Here is a 23789-nt window from a genome sequence, read left to right on the forward strand (position 1 = left end):
GTCCCCCTCAACTTTCAGGATAAAGGAACCTTTTCTACACTGTATTGAAAAAAAAATCCTTTTTACACTCTGAGGTAAGATGTCGCAGTCAAGGAGATGTATGGATGTTGCGAGTTTTGTGCAATTAGGCACACACACACACACACACACACACACACACACACACACACACACACACACACACACACAACATTTTTCCAGCGAACACAGTACACCACTGGATGAAGTTTCATGTTGGTCTGACAGCATCGGCCAATCCTTCTCATCTTCTCACTCTGCAGCAGGAGCAGAGCTGTTTTTTTTTTTGTTTGTTTGTTTTTTTAAGACTCATTCAATCTTCCTGAAATCAGGAATAAATATTGCTTGAATCGTCTTGTATGGTGTTGTGGGGTGTGGAGTCGTGATTAAGCTCTATGAAGGTAAAGCCTTTCTGATACAAAGTGAGCATTCAAGTTGCTTTTGATTCAGCCTATATTTTTGTATACTGAACTTAGTGGATGGACTATTTACAGTGGAATGTACTGCAGTATTTGCTAGATACCTTTACTTTGAAACCATCATGAAATGTTTCATGCGTGTGTGTGTGTGTGTGCTTGTTTTATGTTCTAAGTTAATAATTATATTTGATGTTCCAAGTTTTCAGGCAATTAGGCAGCCTCTATTGCTCTAAGCAAAAAGAACAAGCCATTACCTTTTTATCGGAACATGAAAAGTTTTGAATGCTCCAGTGGTCCTGGATATAGTTGTGTAATATATGCAGGAATGGGGAACAGTCACTTAACAAAGGCAAGGATGGTATGGAAGTGAGGGACTAAAGGTCGAGGAAACCACTAAAACGTGCTAATAAAATGGTCCTGAAACATTTGGTTGAACAAGTTAGTCGACATCAAAAAAAATCCTCTGGGTGATCATTTTGGAGGTGAGGCGATGTTGTTATATTGCCACATTCTAGTTTATTTCATGCAAGTAAAAGAAACACAATTACAAAATTTATACCATGTGCTGTAAATCCTGTAAGTCATTCATCTTTGAACAATGTTTCGACAGAATTTTTGATTTAGCACATTTCAGACACAAACCATCCATCCATCCATTTTCCGATCCGCTTTATCCTCACTAGGGTCGCAGGGTGTGCTGCAGCCTATCCCAGCTGTCTCCAGGCAGTAGGCGGGGGACACCCTGAACCTATTGCCAACCAATCGCAGGGCACACAGAGACGAACAACCATCCGCGCTAACACTCACACCCAGGGACAATTTAGAGTGTCCAATTAGCCTGGGAGGAAATCAGAGTACCTGGAGAAAACCCATGCAGGTACGGGGGAAAACATGCCAACTCCACACAGGAAGGCTGGAGGCGGAATCGAACCTGGTACCTATGCACTGTGAGGTCGACGTGCTAACCACTGGCCCACCGGGCCGCCTGACATAAACTATGCTTCACATAATTAAAAGTACAACATTTATAAGCAAACGAGTTGAAGATGTTTAAAAGCAACGCAAAAAAATAAAAAGCACCTTGTTAAAGTTCCTGAAAAAACACACAAAGCAAGAATGTATTTTAAGGGGGAAAAAAATAGCACTGTCATGTGAGGAACAGGATTTTGGACCCTGAAGTTGAGAAAAGTGTATCTGTGAAAATACAAAGTAACTACAGAGGGCAGGGCTCGATGCAGAAGACGCGGAAGAGCTGACGCGCTTGACTGGGGGATAGCTTGACGAACTCGTTGACGTGTCACTGAGTAATCCGAATGTATATACTGTGAGACATCAAGCCTGTATGACAGCATAAAGGATCAAAGCATAAAAGAGCCACAGCAACTGCATCACAACTGAAACATTAAGTAGGAACAAACAGTCACAACAAGCACGTTTTTTTTTTTTTCTACACTAGTCGTGATCAGTGGCCAGTCATTTCCTTCAACAGTTTTTGGATGAAGTATTTTAAATGCTGGCTGCAGTGTTCGTTGAAACAATTTACAATGTACCGAGGCCTAATGGATATTGACGATTAATGATTGACATAATGCACAAATTTAGAGCGAGAGGGAGAATTGACCTTCATTTCCTTTTACAACATGAGAACAGTTCTGGAAATAGTCATGTGCTTTCATAGATCCTGTAATGACTTCTATAACTGTTCATTAAACATGGCCTCGTACATAGCCTAAAGCTCTTCCTGGTCTGACTCTCAGGTGGAATATAAAACTGAGCGACACAATCAAGCCTCCTTCATACCGCCTTGACAACAGAATGACTTCATCCCCTTGACTGGCCTCTTTTCAACTGCTTGAATGCAAATACATACCAATATCGAGTATATATTTGCATTCTGAATGGAGGTCCAAGTAATCGGCGACAGCATACATCTGTCTGCGTACAGATCCAGAATTCCTCAATCAGTGACCAACGGGAAGACGACACCAGCAGAGTATGAGTCAGATTTTTTTCATTTGTACGGGGACACAAGTCCTGTTGTGTCCTGTGGACCTGATATCCAAAGTCACTATGAGACCCTGGATGCACCACCAAACTCGGACTTTTACGCCAACACTGAAGTTTGTGGACGACGGAAGCGCTTCAGGCCATCGCTCTACCAGCTTTACGCCAAGCCTGAGGTGAGGAAGCATCATGGAGTCTTTAAAACGTACCGTCGATACAAGTGTAAGATTATCATTGCATGTGTTTTGTATTTGAAGCAAATTTGTCATTTGAAATAATCGGCAACCTTTGATTGCCTTTACTAGGATGACCCTCAACCTCCCATGTACCAAGAGACAACACCTGATGGCATGGAAGGAGAGAGCTCAGAGGATGAGGAGCAAAAGGAGCCACTGCCTGAACCGACACGATTCGGCTGGGTTCATGGAGTGATGGTCAGTACCACTGAAAAATGCCTGTGACTCATTGCCAAAGATACAAATGATCTGCGGTGATTAAGATTTCATGGCAAGCGCTTGGCTAAAGGAAGAAGGGTCTTTAATTTCTTACAAATGACGTAACGATGCTCACGAGTACTTGAAAACTACCATGGTGAATCTATAGTTTGCCAAGTTTGCTTAGTATTTTTCACTGTTAATAAGCATCATACTAAACATTAATAACTATCAGCAGCAAGCAACAAGAGTCGTGATGTATTCACAATTTCACTGCATTCTTTTTGCGCTGAAATGTTCACTCCTAACACACCAACTCACTTCCAAGTGTCTTAACTGCTATTAAGAACCTCTAGACAAGAATCCAAATGGTTGATATGAATTGTCCTTTAATCAAAACAACCCATGAACAAACATATTTTACTTCTGTACATGAACCTGCTATAGTATTTAAAATGCAACATAAAGCTCTTCCACACAGGACATATTATTGTTCAAGTAATATTGTAAATGACAATAAGGCAGTGGAACATGATGACAAATTTCCAGTGCCTCACCTTTTTGTAAAATTCTTCCCAGTATATACATCCATCCATTTTCTGATCCGCTTTATCCTCATAAGGGTTGTGGGGCATCCTGGAGTCTATCTCTGCTGTCTTCGGGCTGTAGGCAGGAGACACCCTGAACCGGTTGCCAGCCAATCGCAGGGCATTCGTAGACGAACAACCATCTGCGCTCACACTCACACCTAGGGACAATTCAGAGTGTTCAATCAGCCTGCCATGCATGTTTTTGGAATGTGGGAGGAAACCAAAGTACTGTATAAAACCCGCGCAGGCAAGGGTAGAACATGCAAACGCCGCACAGGAAGGCCCGAGTCAAAATCGAACCCTGCACCTTCGCACGGAGAGGCCAATGTGCTAACCTGTCGCCCCCCCTGCGCCACCTCTTCCCAGTAAAAGCAGTTGGAGCTCTATACATAAAGAACATGCATACTTAACAAAAATCAATCAATAAAAACACAAAAGGGGGAAATTGATATTCAGTACCGTCATGCACTCGGGTGTTGGTGAGTACAGCCAAGAGAAAATATATGAGTTGCTGATGAGGCGAAGCACAATAACAGGAATTCTTGGCACATCTTGAAATGAAGCACGTAATGTTGTCCAGCCTTGATAAAAGTTTCTTCAGGAACCTCTCATGTCAACTTTACAAATGTTTCGCATTCGGCACAACAAAAACCCAAGCTTCTGATTTCATTTTCTCAAAGGAGACTGATTGGTCATCTTATTTCATGCATGCATGACGTTGGACACCTTTGACGTGCAGCAAGATCATTTTGTTTCCGTATCACTCTGTTGAGGATTTTGACTGAATCATCGCTGACAAAGTCGAGAGAGGTGTACAATGAGCAATTATGAAAAGCAATATTTTCCTATACGAGCAAGCTTTGATAAACTTTTTTTACAATGTTGGTGCTTGAATTCAATCGATTTTCACGCTCATTAACATGTGCTGCCACTACATGTGAGAACATTCAGTCCGTTAATGTCTTCTTAGATCCGTTGCATGTTAAACATTTGGGGGGTGATCTTGTACCTGAGGCTCCCTTGGATTACTGCACAAGCTGGCATAGGCAAGTGGAAAGAAAAAAAACATTCCTCTGTTGTTTTGTTCTGTAGGAAGCATAGGCGGATAAAATGTCATCGTTCTCATCTTATTGTTTTCTCCAGGTCTGACCTGGGTGATCATCCTGCTGTCCTCGTGTATAACTGGCATCACTGGGCTCTCTACGTCTGCCATCGCCACCAACGGAAAAGTGAAAGGAGGTTTGTTCCATATGTGATAAATCACTGACCAATACAACTAACACAACACTATGGCCACCTGAAAGAAAATGTACAGTGGTGCTTTGAGCTACGAGTGTCCTGTCTTGTGAGTTTTTTTGCGCCGTTGGCCAGTTTTATGCTTTGACTTGCGAATCCAGACTTGAGAGCGCTGTGTTGTGGCATTGTCAAACAGAGGTAGTAGATAATCTTCCCAAAAAATAGGCTTGAAGCTATTTATTGCCAGTCTGTTGAAGCTTACTGCCAAGCTCAACCAAAAAAAAAAAAAAATCAAGAAACTTACATGTTTGAGTTTTTAAAACTACCACATAGCCAGGGGTGCACATCACGATTTTTGCGTGGTTCTCAAATGAGCGCCAGAGATTGTTGTTTGGTGCTCATTTTCTTTTTTCGCTCAACTTCATGGATGAAATTTAAAGATATACAGCACGTCCAGACAAAGAAAGGGCCTGCAAGCCACATCCGGCTAGTCCACAATCACTGAGCAACTCTCGCAGCCAACGTAAAGTATGTGCTGCTCTTATTTTAACCCTTTCAGGCACAGCGGTTACTACAGTGGACAGCTTATCATGTTTTCAGGCTACTGGGTGCATGAAAGGTCTACTGTGCACACATGTCAGCAGTGCACGCTTCAAGACAAACTACTTGTCTTCACTGTCGCCATTTTAGATATGCTGTCACTGTATTGATTGACTTTTCCGACTATTTGAGCAAATATTTAAAAAATAACAGACAACTAAAAAATGCATCGTGCCAATGATAACTGTGGTCTTCATTCTAGCTAATTGTGGTTTGTGCTCATAATGTCATTATTTATTTTCAAATAAAGAAAAGAAAAACTATAGACACTGTAGAAATGTATTTTTGTGTGAATGTTGATTAAATGTGATGAAATGTTAGCATGGGCGTGGGTTTTCTCCGGATACTCCTGCTTCCTCCCACATGCCAAAAAATGGCATGTCCACTTATTTCTATGGGGAATTTTTTTTTTGATACAAACGTTTGAAGTTACAAGCATGGTCAAGGATTGAATTAAACTCCATTTAATATGCGGCACTAACAATCGCTTTTGAGATATATTTTAACGTATTGCTGATACTTGATTTTGACCAGACTAAAGGTTCATAAATGGGATGAATTCTCCTACATTTTCCTCAGGTGGGACCTACTTTCTAATCAGTCGTAGCCTCGGTCCAGAGCTGGGTGGGTCCATTGGTCTGATTTTTGCCTTTGCCAATGCTGTGGCTGTGGCCATGCACACTGTGGGCTTCGCTGAGACTGTTGTTGACCTCATGCACGTAAGTGCCTTATCAAAAATGTGAACAATTATTGAACTTCTTACTGACTGATTTTTAATTATGATGCACTCCATTGAGCCTGGGTGGTTTATTTTGTTTAAAGAGACTCAAGAGTTCATGAAAACTGTTTGAAAAGAGTAAGAAAGTAAAATGTCTCTTGGACCAAAAAGATGGCCAAATTATAATTTGACATAGTTAGACATGTTCACCCTGACTCATTTGTTTTGTTTTTTTCTTAATTGTGTGTCCTTGTTTATTTGGTGCTCAATGTCCTTTTTTCTCAGTTTCAGTCTCACAGAGATTTACTTTGTCTCTAAGGAAAATGGTGCTGTGATGGTGAACCGAATCAATGACATCCGCATCATTGGTGTCATCACAGTCACGTGTCTATTAGGTATCTCCATGGCTGGCATGGCATGGGAGTCAAAGGTAAGCTCGACTAAACTCAAGACCATACTCGCTTGGCAAACCTTCAGAGTAACTTTTCAACAGACTTTAATTCATAGGCATTGTTCAGTGCTTACCATTTCACTTGATACGTGATTACTGTATTTTAATTCGTTGATAATTACTGTATTAGCGCAGCAATGGAGGACTGGACCTTAATGCAAAAATATTTTTAGCATTCCAGTGTTCCACCACACTAAAAAAATGTTTTTAAATCACATATTACAACAGAGCCTTATTTGCTGATGATAAATCAAAAGCAGAATGGACTTTGCTAGCAATCAAAAAATGTTCTGTTCGTAGGAGAGTGTTGTAATCACATGCATAATTTGATCAACACAGCCACAGGGTTCTAGTTTCGTGCCCAGCGCCAGTCTGGCACAAAGTGCGGTCTAATTGGGTACATGGGTGGCGTTTACTTTCTTTTGATATTTTTGCAGACACATGCATTCGAAACAGGCAGTTTGCGCCATTGTGGGTGTGAACACAGCCAACTACTTATGTAGCCAATGAAAGCGGCTCCTGTAATTCCCTTTAAATTTAGAAAGCTGCACGTATTTTACAGTGCGGACTTGCTGTAGTCCATACAGGAGATCGAAGCACACGGTTTATAAGGAACTGCAAGGAGTCAACCAGGGTACAAATCACAGCTGTGAAGTGGGCACATGGGAGACCACCTTCATATCCGCTCATTTGTGTCCATGTGTGAGCTCCTACACATAGCTGTGCTGCTGCCCAGGGTGTCATTTTAAAAAGATACTGTGGTCTGCCAACTTCTCAAACACACTAAACGAGCTACGATCTACCTGGAGCACTTCACCAGGGAGGCATCCACGAGGCATCAGGAGCCACTTGATCTGGCTTCTCTTAATGTGGAGGAGTAGCTATTTGGAGCATACAAATCTCCAGCCCTTAAGTGCCTAGAAATTCTTTCCATAAAGGTTATGAACAGAATTTGTGACAATGGGCAGACTTGACGGAGTCCAAACCTCACTGGAAATGAAATGGACTTACCACCAGCAATGCGGATCAAACGCTGACACCAGTCAAAGAGGGAACAAAGAGCCCATATCTGGGGGTTCGGTACCCCATTTTCTGAAGTACCCTCTGAACTTTCCAGGACACACGGTCAAACACCTTCTCGTCCACAAAGCTCATCTAGACGAGTTGGGCAAATTCCCATGCAAGGACCCTGCCGAGGGTGTCGAGCTGGCCCCCTATTTCACAGCCAGGACTAAAACCACACTGCTCCTCCTGAATCTTAGATCTGGCATTCGGATGGACCCAGCGCTCTCCAGCACTCCTTAATAGACCTCACTAGGGAGGCTGAGGAGTGTGATCTCCCTGTAGTTTCAATAGATCCTCTGATCCCCCTTCTTAAAATGAGGGACCACCACCCCTGGTCTGCCAATCCAGAGTTTGTCCTTCTCCATGGCCTCACTGAAATCCTGCCATGCCTGAGTTTTTGCCTCATTCAACCACCAAATCATTGTCCTCAGCCATGACGTTGGCAGGAAACTCCTTCTGACAGGGAATTCTGCCAGATGTCCCCAGCAGACCATCACAATACGTTTGAGTTTGTTAGGTCGGACTGGCATCTTCCCCTACCATCTGAGCCAACACATCACGAGGTGGTGAATGGTTGACAGCTCCGCCTCTTTCTTCACCCGAGTGTTCGAGATATGCAGCTGCAAGTCTGATGAAACACCCACAAAGTTGATCATCAAATTGAGGCCTAAGGTTGTCCTGGTGCCAAGTACACAAAAAGACACCATTATGTCTGAACCTGGTATTCGTTATGCATATATGTGGTCAATCAGTAATCGGGGGCTGCTTTTACGTGCATAGGCATAAAAAAACAGTCAGGAAAAAGTGGAGGGAGGCTTCATTCTCATCCACCGGGGTGAACACCAAGGTACAGGCGCCAAGTCGAGGGGCAGTCAGTATGCCCACGCTTCTCAAAAGGAATGGTGCCCAAGCTGTGCGTAGAGTAAATTTAGTCAAAACTTTTCCGAAGATACTTGGTCAATTTGATGATGTATCATTTCGACATGAATGTGTGTTTTGTCTTCTAAAGGCCCAGGTTTTGTTTTTTCTGGTCATCATGGTGTCATTTACCAGTTACATCGTTGGAACCATCATCCCCGCATCACCACAGAAACAGGCCAAAGGTTTCTTCAGCTATAAAGGTGACTGAATTTTTTCTGTTGTAGTGTTTGCTCATCCAAAATTATTCGTATCTGACTCTCTGTTTCACGAATCTAAGTAACAGACCAAATGTACTTCCAACAGCGGATATTTTTGCCAAAAATTTTGTTCCCGATTGGCGGGGGCAAGAGGGGAGCTTCTTTGGCATGTTTTCGATTTTCTTTCCTTCTGCGACTGGCATTTTGGCAGGAGCTAACATCTCTGGAGATCTGAAGGTATGTCGCATTTTCCTCCCCTAACATTTCTCCTCTCTCATGTTTACTACCTGTGTCAAATGTCAAACTGTATACTTGTCTGAAATATTGCCTCTGCCCTTGTCAGGATCCAACAGTGGCTATCCCCAGGGGGACACTAATGGCTATATTCTGGACCACTTTGTCATACCTCATAATCTCTGCTACCATTGGTATTGTATGCTCATATCAGAAACCAAAGCCGTGTTCTTTATAAATGGATGTTGTTGAAGATCAAAATAAACCAGAGCTGCGAGCAGCGAAAAAGCGCCCTCACACCTTGAGGTACTGACAGATAAGAGACGAATCCTCTAAAACAAGGATCATCAACTCTAGTCCTTGAGGGCACCGATTCTGCATGTTTGAGATACCTTCTTCCTCCAACACACTTGATTCAAATTACCAGAATCATTATCAGGCTTCTGTAGAGCTTGCTGATGAGCTGATCATTTGAATCAGGTATGTTGGATGAGGGGAACATGCAGGATGTGGGTCCTCATGGACCCCAGTTGGGGACTCCTACTCTTAAAAAAAAAAAAAAAGTTTCTGCCAGTCAGTCCTCATATGTGGTTTGGTCCTTCAAACTCACATTGCCTAAGCAACAGCATGCAACAGAATAAAAAGCTTTCAAATGCTTTCATCTTAAAACTCATTCAGTCCCAGCCAATTCTGGACCAAGGCTGAAAAGACGTTTAAAAACGTCTTTGGGAGTGAATGAGTTAAACATTTTTAGATGAAACACGCAAAGTTTGAAAACAATCGGAAAAAAAATTGTTTGAGAAGTTCATTAAAATATGACCTCCATAAAAGGCCAAAAAAGGCACCCAATTCCAAAATAAAAGTCAAAACGGTGGACCAAAGTGAGATTTGTTTAATGGAGCCCCCAAAAAATCTAGCAGTACCCTGGGGGGAGTCGCGCACTCTCAGAGCAGCCCAGTTTTAAAGTTGCCAAATGCATCATATACTGTAAATCCATCCATCCATTTTCCAAACTGCTCACTGATTTGTAGGTAGTACGTTTGTGTGTAAGCCATATTTCATTGCACGTGTGTGTGTGTGTGTGTGTGTGTGTGTGTGTGTGTGTGTGTGTGTTTCTTAATTGTTCTAGGGTCCTGTGTGGTCAGGGATGCATCTGGACTCTTAAACGACACTTTGTCCTCCTCTTCATCTAACAAGAATTGTGTTGGTATAGCTTGCCAGTATGGCTGGGACTTCACTGACTGTATCAACAACGACACATGCATCTTTGGCATTAGTAATTACTATCAGGTTAACTTACACAAATACACTCAGCATCACAATGAATGATCTTTCTTCCTGTCTTTGTAAATGTAAACCTTTTTGAGGATTTCGATTTCTTTTTCAAATCAAACCAATAACAAATTTGGTTTGTTTACAAAACCCGATTGACTGACTGGAAAAGTACTCAATATTTTGTTAGTCTTAGTTCAAATCCCACAACAGAGCAGAGCGTCAAAATTTGAGTGTGTGAATCGAGATGTGTCAAAATGTAGCTACAGTTGCCATGTCTCCATGCAGAAAACGAAGCACCTCACTGGTCAGTGTGTTATCGCTTCCTCCAGTGCGCCTGAATCCGTTACTCTTATAGAGGCAGTAGTTTTGTGAACTGCAATTTCTTGACTACCAGTAGTACAGAAAGTGACCAACAGGTAAACAGAATCTTTGTTTTTACAGTCAATGAGCATGGTGTCAGCCTTTGCTCCACTCATCACTGCTGGTATATTTGGTGCAACACTCTCTTCTGCTTTGGCCTGCCTGGTGTCTGCACCCAAAGTGTTCCAGGTACGATTCACAGACTCTTGACACCGGTATATATGCACGCACACACACGCACGCACACACCAAATTGTGTGCTTCTGGACAGTAATCTCACAGTCTGTATCGAGGTCTCTCATAGTTTACTACAAGTCAAATAACAGATGATGAAGACATCTAGATATGTAGTGTATAGTGAAAATTTGTTCATTTTCTGAGCATATCACACAACTCTCTCTCATCAAACTGGATGTACTGGGTAACTATGTTCTGAGATTAGCACTCGTTAGGCCTAGATGGGCAAAGACTAGTTTGGAACTGCAAGAGTCAATACTTCACAGGGAGCCGTAATGAATCTAATGTGTGCATCTATTATTATTATTATTTTCGGGTTGAAGGACTCAAGAAATGAAATTATCCTGTCATTGTCAAATATAAGTTCCACATGAGGCGGTCCAGTGGTTAGTGCTTCGACTTCACAGTGGAGAGGTCGTGTGTTCGGTCCCAGCTCCGGCCTCCCTGTGTGGAGTTTGCAAATTCTCCCTGTGCCTGCGTGGGTTTTCTCTGGGTACTCCGGTTTCCTCCCACATTCCAAAAACATGCATGACAGGCTGATTGAACACTCAAAATTGTCCCTAGGTGTGAGTGTGAGCGCGGATGGTTGTTCGTCTCTGTGTACCCTGCGATTGGCTGACAACCGGTTCAGAGTGTTCCCCATAGACAGCTGGGATATGCTCCAGCACCCCTCCGCGACCCTTGTGTGGATAAAGCGGATCGGAAAATGGATGGATGGAGTTCTACAAGACATCAGTACCAGATTTGGAAACACTGGCACAGTTGTCTCTTGCATGATGCTTTTTAGTTTATGTAAATATGTTTTGTGTGTTTCTTTGCGTGTGTGTGTGTGTGTGTGTGTGTGTGTGCGTGTGTGTGTGTGCAGATATTGATGTATTTACATTGTGTATCTTATTTTGTCTCTGCTTTCTGTAGTGCCTGTGCAAGGACAAACTCTACCCCCTGATTGGCTTCTTTGGCAAAGGTTATGGCAAAAATGACGAAGCATTGCGAAGCTACCTCTTGGCATTCATAATTGCTGTCTGCTTCATTCTCATTGGTGAGGACTGGAACAATATGGAAATATGTGACCTTAGAATGTGCTGTTTTGGCTCACCCTTTTTTCTTCGAGCAATAAGGTAAAGTAAAACCTTTTCTGAAAATCTCCAGCAGGTCTGATGATCTGACTGTATTTTAACAAGAGGCCATCACCAATTAACCCTTTCAGGGATAGCGGCTACGACAGTGCATGAAAGGGTTAAGACCAAACTGTTTGTTGACAGAGCGAAACATTTGCAACCGCTTATCATCTACGTTTGGTCAGTCTCACCCTAAAACCAGAAGTTGAAAGCGCTGATTGGCCTTTATGACATTTCTTTTCGTATTGCAGTCTAAATTCATATTCATTCCGATTTCAAAAGTGAAAAACAAGGTATACTTTTTCTGAGCGAATAAAAGACGGTGACATTGCGGAAATGTTGACGGATCCTTTCTGCTCTTTGCCCTTTTGCTTTCTGTCACTGCAGCCGAGTTGAACACGATAGCGCCGATCATCTCCAACTTCTTCCTCTGCTCCTACTGTTTGATCAACTTCAGCTGCTTCCATGCCTCAATCACAAACTCACCCGGTAGGACGAGAGAACCTATTAACATACAGTACATACACGAAGCTATGATTTTTCAATTTAGTAGGCCGCATTTTGACATTTTTATGCCGTATGAATTCACGAGTGTGTGGATTGTAGTCAAAATAGCAACTACTGTATCTTTTGCTGTAGGTATGGATTAGTATGCAAGAAATGTTTTTGCAAATACCGTTTTACAGCAGTAATGAGTCGCACCTTATGAACTTAATTTTGGAAAGAATCGTAAACTAAATACATGTGTTGAGTAGTTGCACGATCTATCCTTGTTCATTTTTTTTTTTTTTTTTTACAGGTTGGCGCCCATCTTTCAGATTCTACAATAAATGGCTTTCCTTGCTGTGTGCTGTGTGTTGTCTGGTTATCATGTTCTTGTTGACTTGGTGGGCAGCTCTCATCGCCTTTGGTGTTGTCTTGCTCCTTTTAGGATACACACTGTACAAGAGGCCCGGTAAGCACACCGCACACTTCCAGTTCAAGGCACACCGCAGTAGCTGTCGTTAAACTAATTTTGCCTATACTTTGTGCCTAGCTGTGAACTGGGGCTCATCCGTGCAGGCCAGCTCCTACAACATTGCACTCAATCAATGTATAAGCCTTAACCAGGTGGAAGACCACGTGAAGAACTACAGGTCAGTGACTGAATGTTGTCCCGACTATTGCCTGAATCATTAATTGTGATGAAAAGCTCAGGTCAGTTAGAAATTGTGAAATTATTTCAAGTTGCACACTTGACATCAGAATTAATAATGTGAATTTACTTTTCTCTGTCTTCTTTGGTTGATCTAGTTTCCAGTTTCTTTCCTGCGCAATGTAAATGCATACTGCCCCATAATACAAAAAGAACATATTTATCCATGGGCTTACATGCAATGGTGCAAAACTCAAGATTAAAAAACAAACAAAAAAATGTATTTGAAGGAAGAATGCAGAGTGCTTAGTGTTAACTTGACCTCAATAGCTCGACAATAAGTTCTGTACTGCCTTCATAGAAAGATGCACAGCGCGGAAGACCTGTTTGTTTGAAACAAGTTACAATATTCCCATACATTCTCGTTTATTCACATACATTCAGCATGCATTGACAGAAATGTTACAACCAACCAGCAGATGATTGGACTTTATTATTCATTTATTTATCTTATTTTTACATGAGCACATATTGTACGTAGGGCGGCCCAATGGTCCAGTGGTTAGCGCGTCGGCCTCACAGTGCAGAGGTGCAGGGTTCGATTGGCGCTCCGGCCTTCCTGTGTGCAGTTTGCATGTTCTCCCCATGCCTGCGTGGGTTTTCTTCGGGTTCTCCAGTTTCCTCTCACATTCCAAAAACATGCACAGTAGGCTGACTGAGCACTCTAAATTGTCCCTAGGTGTGAGTGTGAGTGCGGATGGTTGTTCGTCTCTGTGTGCCCTGCGATTGGCTGGCAACTGGTTCAGGGTGTCCCCCGCCTACCGCCCGAAGACGGCTGGGATCGGCTCCAGCATGCCCCGTCACCCTTGTGAGGATAAAGCAGATCAGAAAATGGATGGATGGATGGATATTGTACATATGACTTAACCCATGGTCATCTGATGAACCTGATATAGATTGCCTCAATTGCAGACCACAGTGCTTGGTGCTGACGGGACCTCCCAGCAGCCGACCAGCTCTCGTGGATCTTGTCAGCTGTTTCACAAAGAATCTTAGTCTCATGATGTGTGGCCATGTGGTGACTGTGAGTGCAACACATTGCATAACGACACGTGTGTTGGGTTCCAATCTTGGCTCAGGCTTTCCTGTGTTACATTTGCGAGTTATGTGTGTGTTTGCGTTGGGTTTCTCCAGGTACTGCCACATTCCCAAAACATGTATGTTAGATTCATTGACACTTCATTGACTCTACAGTGTCCTTCGGAGTGAATGCGAGACATGTCAATATGTGCCCTGTAATTGGCTGACGATCACTCTTGGGGCTAGTCAGCCTATCACCCAACCAAAAGTCAGCTGGGATAGGCTCCAGCTCACCCGTGACCATGATTTGGATCAGTGGTCTGATGGATGGATGGATGAAATTGTTTCAAATGATGTTGGATACTGTTTGTTTCAAATATTTTTTAACCCCTATTATTTTCCAGAATGATCTCTCTGCACTAGTGCAAAGTGAAAGTCACATTTCCTGGTTGAAACAAAGAAAGGTGAAGTCATTTTACAAACATGTGGTGGCTGCAGATCTCCGTTCAGGGGTGAACATGCTACTACAGGTCTGATATACAGCACTTCATTGATTACTCTCTGTCTGTCTGCCTGTCTTTGATGCTGCACAGTACGTTTTATTCAGAACTCATGGAAAGCTGTGCATCATTTTAATGAGTGAAATCTGTATCTTTTTTTCAGCACACTGATTTGATTGGAAAACATCAATCTTACAGACGTTTACAGACTACATAATTACAGTCATAGTGTTCAAATAATTCGACATCTCGCTACTGTCCGTATGAGTTGAGAAATGTCCATCAGTATTTTCTGAAGGAAATACAAAACATTGATGGATGCACATAGAACATCACAATGGACCAAAATGACACTACATATATGACTTTCCTACTTTGTTTAACTCTACAAATGCGCAGTGACAGGGTAAAAGATGCAAAATCAAGTCTTTCCGCCTTCTACTTGCAATGTTGTCATGTGACCACCAGGGGTCAGGTTTGGGTAGGATGCGACCCAATGTCCTTCTGATGGGTTTCAAGACGGATTGGCACAGTGCCTCACCACAGGCCGCACACAGTTACATCGGAATATTGCAGTGAGTGACATTTGTATGCATAGACATGACTCATAGATACGATTTGGCATCAAGACTGCAAAATGTGACATGAAATTGGAGGCTGTACATTTATTTGTCCATTTATGCAGGGATGCATTTGACCTTCAGTATGGTGTGTGCGTGTTGAGAACAAGAGAGAGACTGGATGTCTCTCATCCATATCAGTCATACGGTGAGAATCTCAATTAAAACACAGTCATTTTGAATAAATAATCAAAACAGAAGCAGTACCAGTACGTGTTAGAGGTGGTCAATAATGTTGTGTTGCCAAAATATTTCGATCATCGAAAACACTCTGATTTGTACTTGGTTTGATTGTTTTAAACAGCCAATCCAGGCTTCGATGGAGAACTCCAAAACATGACCACCGTACACACTTCTGGACTTAACAACATTACATGTATGTAGATGTTGCATGCTTTACAGCATATATGTAGGTCATAAATTTAATGTCCGTCCCTTCAATCACACCGCCCCTGTAAATAATATATGTCTCTGCGTGATGTATACATTCATACATACATACTAAGGGTGTGCATCTTTTCATAAAAGACGATTTAATCCTGTTTTGGTGGCATGCGAAACGATTCAAGGACAGTCCGTTACAAATGATTCGATTCAATATGGCATGGTTTCAATTTGAGAGGGTATGAAACAATGATTTTTTTTTGTTGTTGTCCGTTTACATGCATTTGAAAGAAATTGTCAGTACTGTAACTGTGCCATTTCCTTTGAAAATATATCTCCAATAACAGACAGTTCGAGGCATATGTCGCTGTATTTCAAAGTGGAATGATTCCATTCAATACACTCAAATCTTTTAAATCCAAAAACGATTTTCTGGTTCAGTTCGAGCTTGGTTTTTTTTCCCTCTCCCTCCCTAGTGGTTTCCTTTCTGAACTCTGACTGTAAATTTCCCCAGTGTGGGACAAATAAAGGATATCTTATCTTATACATACTGTATGATGCAGTTCGACATAATGACAATTTCAACTCTTTGAAGGTGAAGTCAACTCAAAAATGTTCTTTAAAATAATCTATTCTATGATGCCTGTTTTCTGATTTTGGTCAAGTGCTGTTTGCAAGATGAATCGTGACTGAGCCCTGAGCTACTGTGATGTTATTTTGAGTCAACAGCAAGTGGCAAAATGGCCGCCATCTGACATGGATGAAAACAGGTGGATTATGCTCCTTAATTCTTATTCCACAAACAGCCTATTCATCAGAATACTGTGTTTCGGTGTAGTAATGCCACGTATAACAAATTATTTAAGAAGATTTTTGACTTGACTTCCTCTTCAGTATCAGTAAAAAAAAAAAGGAGCATGATTATTTTTGTCAAATCCCTACTTTATGACTCAGCCCTCATGTTGGGTCCTATTTTATAGCTCTGATTTAGCCAATGCGGTGGCCGCCGAGCGTCGAACTGCACGCAGGTATGACTTTAATAACACACCCATTTTATTTGCAGCAGCTGTGCCCAATGACCCGGAGGCTCAACTGAGTCGGCCTACACTGTTTCAGAAAAAACAAGGAAAGAAGACAATTGACGTTTACTGGCTGTCTGATGATGGAGGTCTGAATGTGCAAGCCTATGTACTTCAGTCATGTTAAAAATCATTTCTCATTCATGTTAAAATGTGCCTAACCAGGTCTTACTCTGTTGCTCCCATATCTCCTAACTCGGAGGAAGCGCTGGGCCAAATGTAAAGTTCGAGTGTTTGTGGGAGGAGACAATTCCAAAAATGACGAGAGGAGACAAGAGTAAGAACTTATATCACTTAATTACGCTTTAAAGTATTGATTGTTGCTCAAATTTATTTTTTGTATTATTTTATTAATACCTTATTGCAGGGGCAGAGAAGTATGTTAGAGCGGTGCGGGACATGTATGATGACTATAAGACAGTGGTGAGGTGTGCTGTAGGTGTGACGGAGGAATTCAAGGTGGAGGTGGGACTTCACCAGGGGTCAGCTCTGAGCCCCTTCTTATTCGCTATGGTGATGGACAGGTTGACAGACGAGGTTAGACAAGAATCTCCATGGACTATGATGTTTGCAGATGACATTGTCATCTGTAGTGAGAGCAGGGAACAGGTGAAGGAGAAACTAGAGAGGTTGAGGTTTGCCCTGCAAAGGAGAAGAATGAAGGTCAGTCGCAGCAAGACGGAGTACATGTGTGTGAATGAGAGGGACCCAAGTACAAGAGTGAAGTTACAGGAAGAAGACATAAAGAAGGTGGGGGATTTTAAGTACTTGGGGTCAACTGTCGAGAGCAATGGAGACTGAAAAGTGTCAGGTGTGATGTGCGAGAGTTTCAGCTAAGATGAAAGGAAAGGTGTATACAACTGTGGTGAGGCCAGCCATGCTGTTTGGATGGAGACAGCGCCACTGAAGAAAAGACAGGAGGCAGAGCTGGAGGTAGCAGAGATGAAGATGTTGAGGTTCTCTTTGGGAGTGACCAAGTTGGATAGGATCAGAAATGAGTACATCGGAGGGACAATTCATGTTAGAGAAAGTCAGAGAGGCCAGACTGAGATGGTTTGGACATGTCCAGAGGAGAGAGGGTGAATATATTGGGAGAAGGATGCTGAGTCTTGAACTGCCAGGCAGGAGGCCGAGAGGAAGACCAAAGAGGAGGTTTATGGATGGAGTGAAAGAGAACATGAAGGTAGCTGGGGTGAGAAGAAGAGGATGCACAAAACAGGGTTAGATGGAGGCAACGGATTCGCTGTGGCGACCCCTGAAGGGAAAAGCCAAAAGGAAAAGAAGAAGAAGAAGAAGTAATTAGGATTTCCTACCCAGGGCCATTATGATTGAAGTTCACAGTGTGAATAAGAATAAATGTATGCTTGTCTCAGATTATATATGCTATTACAACTCTATGGATGACTAGTTTTGTAATACTACAATTATTTTAAAAGAGGGATTGGAAACAAATAAATACTTGCAATACCTCAATGTTTTAAAAAGTGAAGACAATTTGCATTTTGGGTATTTAGCGAGAAAAATGAAGCTAGTTTAATTATGTGCATTAACATAATTAGCTTTGGTGGGCCACACAGAATGATGTTACAGGCCGGATCTGGCCACCGGGCCTTGGGTTTGATACCTGTGCTGTATAGTAATGTTCAAGTTGCTCATTGCAATTTTTGTTTCTCCGTGAAAAAAAAAGAAAAACAGCACAGTCAATGCAACAAGCATGCAGGTAAAACACAAATAGGGCACCTTACTCAGCCACAACTGGTGGCGTCGCATTTAAAACTACAACATTCTCACTTTAGCCAATGTTACAGACTAGACCAGGGGGCGGCAACCTTTTACACTCAAAGGAGCCATTTCAACCAGGTTTCCACAGAAAAACACTGGGACCCGCAAACACTTTTTGACATCTGAAATGTTTGGCTTGCTTGTTATTTTCTATGCGTGATGCAAAAGATTTGTATGCATATGCAAAAACCACTGTACTGTACTGCAATTGGCTGGTGACCATTTCAGAGCATTCCCTGCCACATGTCCCTAATAAACTGGGGTAGGCTCCAGCACACCCGTAACCCTACTGAGGAATGGTGATACAGTATAGAAACTTGATAAGTGGAAAGAGTTTAGAGTATCGCTTTATTATCTCTTTGCAGGGTGATGACACTAATCAAGAAGTTCCGTCTTGGATTTCATGACGTGGAAGTGCTTCCTGACCTCTTTCAAAAACCTCAGCCTGGAAAGTAAGCTTGTCGGGATGTTTACCACAATTACGCTGAATCATGATTAATGGCACCTTTGATTTGCATCATAAAGGAAGGCATCATTAAAAATTAGATCAGGAGAGAAAATACCTATTTGAGTCATCTTCTGCACGTGGAAGCGATGGTTACAGAAGAGGTGTGAAAATCCTTTAGTCAGGGGCCTCAAACTAATTTTCTTGATAGTTGTGGTTTCCTTCGGAGAGCTGTTCTGACTTTGAACTCAAAATACTGTAAATGTATGATCGCCTCATATTACGTTTACACAACAAATTGATGAATAACTCGTTGTGAAATCAAACGCCAGTAAAAACTGTTTGCTCAAATATGATTACATTTATTTTAAAGGGGGATCGGTCACAAAAATGCTTGCAATATCTCAATCTCATTTTTTTGAAAGTGAAGATAATTTGCAGTTTTTGCATTTTAGCAAGAAACAGATGCCAGATTACCAATCGTTCAGTATGTCACACTACATGCGTGGGCTAGGAGGCGTCACGACAACTCAAAATCGGTGACGACATGATGCTTCTCTGCGATACGCCTGTCGGCTCAAAATCTAGCGAAATGATGTGTGGTCTCACTTCAACATAAGTCGCTTTTGCAAACAAAGTAAAATGATGTGACAGGCCAGATCTGGCCCCCGGGCCTTGAGTTGGACACCATGCTTTAAATGCTTGGGCTTATGATGGACAGCCAGGCCGCAGTATTATCATCCACTATTGCCAGCCCACATTCATCATTTGAAAGACAGAAAAGGGGGCGGGATATGATGACGTGATCAGCTGTTTGTTCCTCTGCGCCACACTTACAGGTAACCGTAGTAGCCATACCCCATTTCTGCATTGTGAGCCAACGCCAATTCAAAATGCGGTTGAGCCTTTGTGTCTCAGGAGAGCCATTCCTGATGCTGACATCTGAAATGAACACATGGAGTGTTCTTCATTGTTTCATTGTAAATACGTCTCAAGGGTGACACGGTGATCGACTGTTTAGCAAGCTGGCCTCACAGTGCAGAGGTGCAGATTTCGATCCTGGCTCCGGCCTTCCTGTGTGGAATTTGCATGTTGTCCCCGTGCCTATGCGGGTTTTCTCTGGGTACACCAGTTTCCTCCCACATTCCAAAATCATGTGTGGCCTGTTCATCGAGCACTCTAAATTGTCCCAAAGTGTGAGTGTGAGCGCGAATGGTTGTTCGTTTCTGTGTGCCCTGTGATTGGCTGGCAGCCGGTTCAGGGTGTCCCCCGCCTACTGCCGGAAGATGGCTGGGATAGGCTCCAGCACTCCTGCGACCCTCGTGAGGATAAAGCAGTCCAGATAATGGATGGATGGAAATCTATCAGTCAGTAGAAGTGTTGCAAGGCAACTATGGCACAGTCGTGGAATTTTCTAGACCCGTAAGTCCCTCCCAAATTGTTGAAATGACTCGAAGAAACTGTTCAAGGAAGTTGCCATGAGGCCCACAATAACAGGAGAGGAGCTGCTGGAATTCCTGGGACGTACTGGCTGTTTAAGAAATGAAACAACAATCTCGTAGCATTCTTCCTATGTGTCAGCTATGAGGGAGAGTGGCAAAAAAGATGTCTTATCTTAGAGAAAAGCATCTTAGCCAAGCTGTTTATTAGCATTAAAAAAATCCATATCTACACTGAAACATGGTGGTGGCAGCATCATGCTGTGCGTGTAGAATTTTTTTTTTTAATCCACTATATATTTACTCTTTGTCACACCTTTAACCTGTGATTCCTTTATCTCATTGTTTACAACAGCATCCATCAGTTTGAGAAGATGATGAGTTCCTTCAAGCTAGACACAAACCCAAAAACTGAATCTGATTCTGGCTCATCAAGAGCACAGGAGGAGCCCTGGTGGATCACTGACCAGGATCTGGAGAGGAACAGAGCCAAGGTCGGTTTGGCTCTCACACACACACACACACACACACACACACACACACACACACACACACACACACACACACACACACACATTCAAATTCCCATGTGAGATGAGGAATACGTTTTTTAAACTTCCCCTGGCAGTGGCAAGGAGTTAGGCGCATGCAGCGGCTGGGGGAACAGCCACCACACCTCACCTCACAATCGCGGTAGCTGCAATGCGAGCATTTGTTTTTGTTAGTAGAAGTTGCCCGGTAAGGTGCCTGTGATGGAGAAGCGGATCACAGCGGTGCACGGCAGTGACTGGGTCCTTCTGGCGGACCAGCTTCAGTGACTAAAATAAGAGTACTACTCGCTGAACTTGCATTGAATATAACTTATTGACTTCAGCTTAACACTTCACATTTCATTTTCCTTCTCCTGGCTGTATCGCAGTTCAAAATGCTGAATTTTAACATTTTCCCAGCCCCCGTCCCCTTGCACAGAGCTTAACATTTCTCACAGTCATGCTTTGCTTTTACAATGCAATATCACCAATTATGTGCTTTTTCATTGCATGGGATACTCTGTTGCTTCAAGGTGTGTTCCTCTTTCGTGGCCATTTACCTAAAGTAATTAGAAGAGGTCCAATCAGCTCATGGTAGTGCCCTGCGTGTCTGGTGTTGTGACATTTCATTTACCTCTGCCTGGAGGAATAATGAGCGAATCTATTGTTAGCTCTATGAAAAATAATACCTAAAATACACTTTACGCGATCAGCATTTCCGCATTTCGGACATCCAACGAACGCAACATTTTTTTAAATTATAAAGACGGACATACATGTTTTACACAGGACAAAAAGTTTTCTACGTCTGACAACTAGGCAACTATTGCTTTGGTAGTTTTGAACAAGTCTGCATGTTGGTTGCATCTTGATTGGCTGAATGTGCATGGCCGGAAGTTCACATAACTTATGTTGGGTGATGAAAGCTATTTTCGATTAATCAGATGTCAAACTAAAATGGTCGAGGGCGCAAAGGCAGAATTTTCCGTTCCCAGCGCAAAAGCTTTCCACTCACATGACATGCGACAAGGCTAAAAATAGATTAGCTTTCGGGCTCCCGTGTACACGGAACAACAGCGACGCGAACGAGGTTGTGTTTGCTATCATGCCTTATTTTGCGCATTTGAGCAACAACGTCGTAACTGATAGTTTTGTAAAGGTAAAGGCTGACATTATAGTCGATCAGCGATTCCGCATAAAATGCAAATTAGCGACCCATCTCGATCCAGTCGAACAGATTGAGCGGGTAAAGTCTAACACAAATCAACATTTTCATTAACCCTTTTAGGGACAGCGGTCACTACAGTGGACAGCTTATCACGTTACAGATTATCATTATTGGTGCATGAAAGGGTTCATGTATTGAGCAAAAATCTAGTTTGTTACACCAGTGCCCTGTTATATTTAACATCGATGATAATCAAGCATGCTCTATCCACCATGGTGCCATCAGCAATTCAATAGGTGACTTCTTTCGTTATCTTGTCAGCAACGGAACAGGCTCCATTCACCAATGTCCTCTGTTCTTGATCACTGCCGTCAATAACCTTTTCTGTCGCCTTGAGACTCGGCTAATGTTCCTGGTTCTAGTACTATCAAAACGTTGCTGATGTTGGCAAGTTGCATGGTCATCTTGGTGTGGTGATGGCCTCTTACATCATGACCAAGAATAAAAGTATACATTGAACCACTGATACAACATTGCTATAGATCAGGGGTGTCAAACTCATTTCACATGGTGGGCCACATACGGCCTCGGTACATGTCAAGTGGGCCGGACCATTAAAATGATACCATACTTTGCTATAAATAACCAAAACAATATGTCTTTCCTTTGTTTTGGTATAAAGAAGCACAAGAACATTCGGAAAATGTTGAAATTTAATGAACATATCTTTTACAAAACATTTCATGAAGCACCTTACATTTCCTTCGACAAATGTGTAATTTACTATTATCATTCACATATATGCATTGCAACTGATCCCACTGATTGTACAAAGGCATATACCCCTGCTATAGCTGATGAAGTATCTTCTACTAATCATGCCCACGTTTCTGTGGACATCAGTCTTTCCGTCAGATTCGACTCAATGAAATTCTGCAGGATTACTCCCGCGAAGCCACACTGATTGTCATGTGAGTATTGTTCAGAGTGTATTCCGTTAAATTTAACACACACTGGAAATGTCATTCATCTGGCCTTGTATGCATTCAGCACCATGCCCGTAGGGAGGAGAGGAGTGTGCCCCAGTATCCTGTATCTGGCATGGCTGGAACTCCTGTCACGTGACTTAAGTTCCCCTGTCCTGTTGGTCAGAGGAAACCAAGAAAACGTCCTCACCTTCTACTGTCAATGAATTGGGCCCCCTTTTTTGGTGCATATGTAATCAACAGAAAGTGCATTGTTTCTGGCAAATCGACATCGTAATCAAAAAGTTCATTTAATAATGTTATTCTGTCATCAAAACTGAATAAGAATGTCAAATTTAATGATTATAAATGACAAACTAATATCATGTGCAGTGAATCACAGTGCACAATATCGATGACATGCATCATTTGCATGTGTCACATGTTAAGTCACGATTAGTGTCAATGTTTGTATTCACAACTACTGGATTCAGTGACTTCTACACTAAGTAACACATAGCAAAAACCTGATGATTTAGTTTCAACTCAAATTGTTTGTGGAAACCAATGGCAAGGATTCATTTCAGTTCAATACAGTACCTCAAACAAGTTTGACATTTTATTTGACGACAAATGACTCAAATTTTTCAAGTACAACAACTGAGTAACAGTTATGTTAAACATGACAGTTTTTATTCAAAATGAAAGAGTAAAATGGTAAATGGGCACATATTTCTAAAAATACATTTTATTATTGTATTATTTTATCCCAGTAGCTATTTTTG

General features: G+C 42.2%; 1 protein-coding gene across 4 annotated transcripts; it reads left to right on the forward strand.

Annotated features, from left to right (window-relative positions):
• The first annotated feature begins 1558 nt into the window (after positions 1–1558).
• On the forward strand, positions 1559–23726 carry slc12a3 (solute carrier family 12 member 3). 4 transcript variants are annotated; one of them, XM_019878247.1, is made up of 26 exons: positions 1560–2617; positions 2747–2875; positions 4436–4511; positions 4609–4704; positions 5881–6020; positions 6339–6449; positions 8545–8656; positions 8760–8890; positions 8997–9081; positions 10017–10177; positions 10604–10711; positions 11675–11798; positions 12265–12366; positions 12677–12832; positions 12914–13013; positions 13985–14096; positions 14497–14622; positions 15061–15167; positions 15278–15360; positions 15517–15588; positions 16660–16764; positions 16841–16952; positions 18823–18909; positions 20697–20835; positions 22943–23010; positions 23090–23726. In XM_019878247.1, exons 1-26 carry the CDS (start codon positions 2336–2338, stop codon positions 23229–23231), a joined length of 3066 nt encoding a protein of 1021 aa, XP_019733806.1. In that variant the 5' UTR covers positions 1560–2335; the 3' UTR covers positions 23232–23726. The 4 variants fall into 4 exon arrangements, with proteins under 4 accessions (XP_019733809.1, XP_019733810.1, XP_019733806.1 ...); XM_019878248.1 differs by having other exon boundaries at positions 16663–16764; XM_019878250.1 differs by lacking the exon at positions 15517–15588 and having other exon boundaries at positions 1559–2617.
• Positions 23727–23789: the final 63 nt, after the last annotated feature.

The sequence above is a fragment of the Hippocampus comes genome, unplaced genomic scaffold (assembly GCF_001891065.2).
Source record: "Hippocampus comes isolate QL1 unplaced genomic scaffold, H_comes_QL1_v1.1 scaffold37, whole genome shotgun sequence".
NCBI classification, from domain to species: Eukaryota; Metazoa; Chordata; class Actinopteri; order Syngnathiformes; family Syngnathidae; genus Hippocampus; species Hippocampus comes.

Coding starts and splice junctions, on each gene's coding strand:
- slc12a3 (XM_019878247.1), top strand. CDS start 2,336: ATGGAGGTCCAAGTAATCGGCGACAGCATACATCTGTCTGCGTACAGA. Junction 8,657..8,759: donor AGGTTTCTTCAGCTATAAAG/GTGACTGAATTT, acceptor TACTTCCAACAG/CGGATATTTTTGCCAAAAAT. Junction 9,082..10,016: donor CATAATCTCTGCTACCATTG/GTATTGTATGCT, acceptor TAATTGTTCTAG/GGTCCTGTGTGGTCAGGGAT.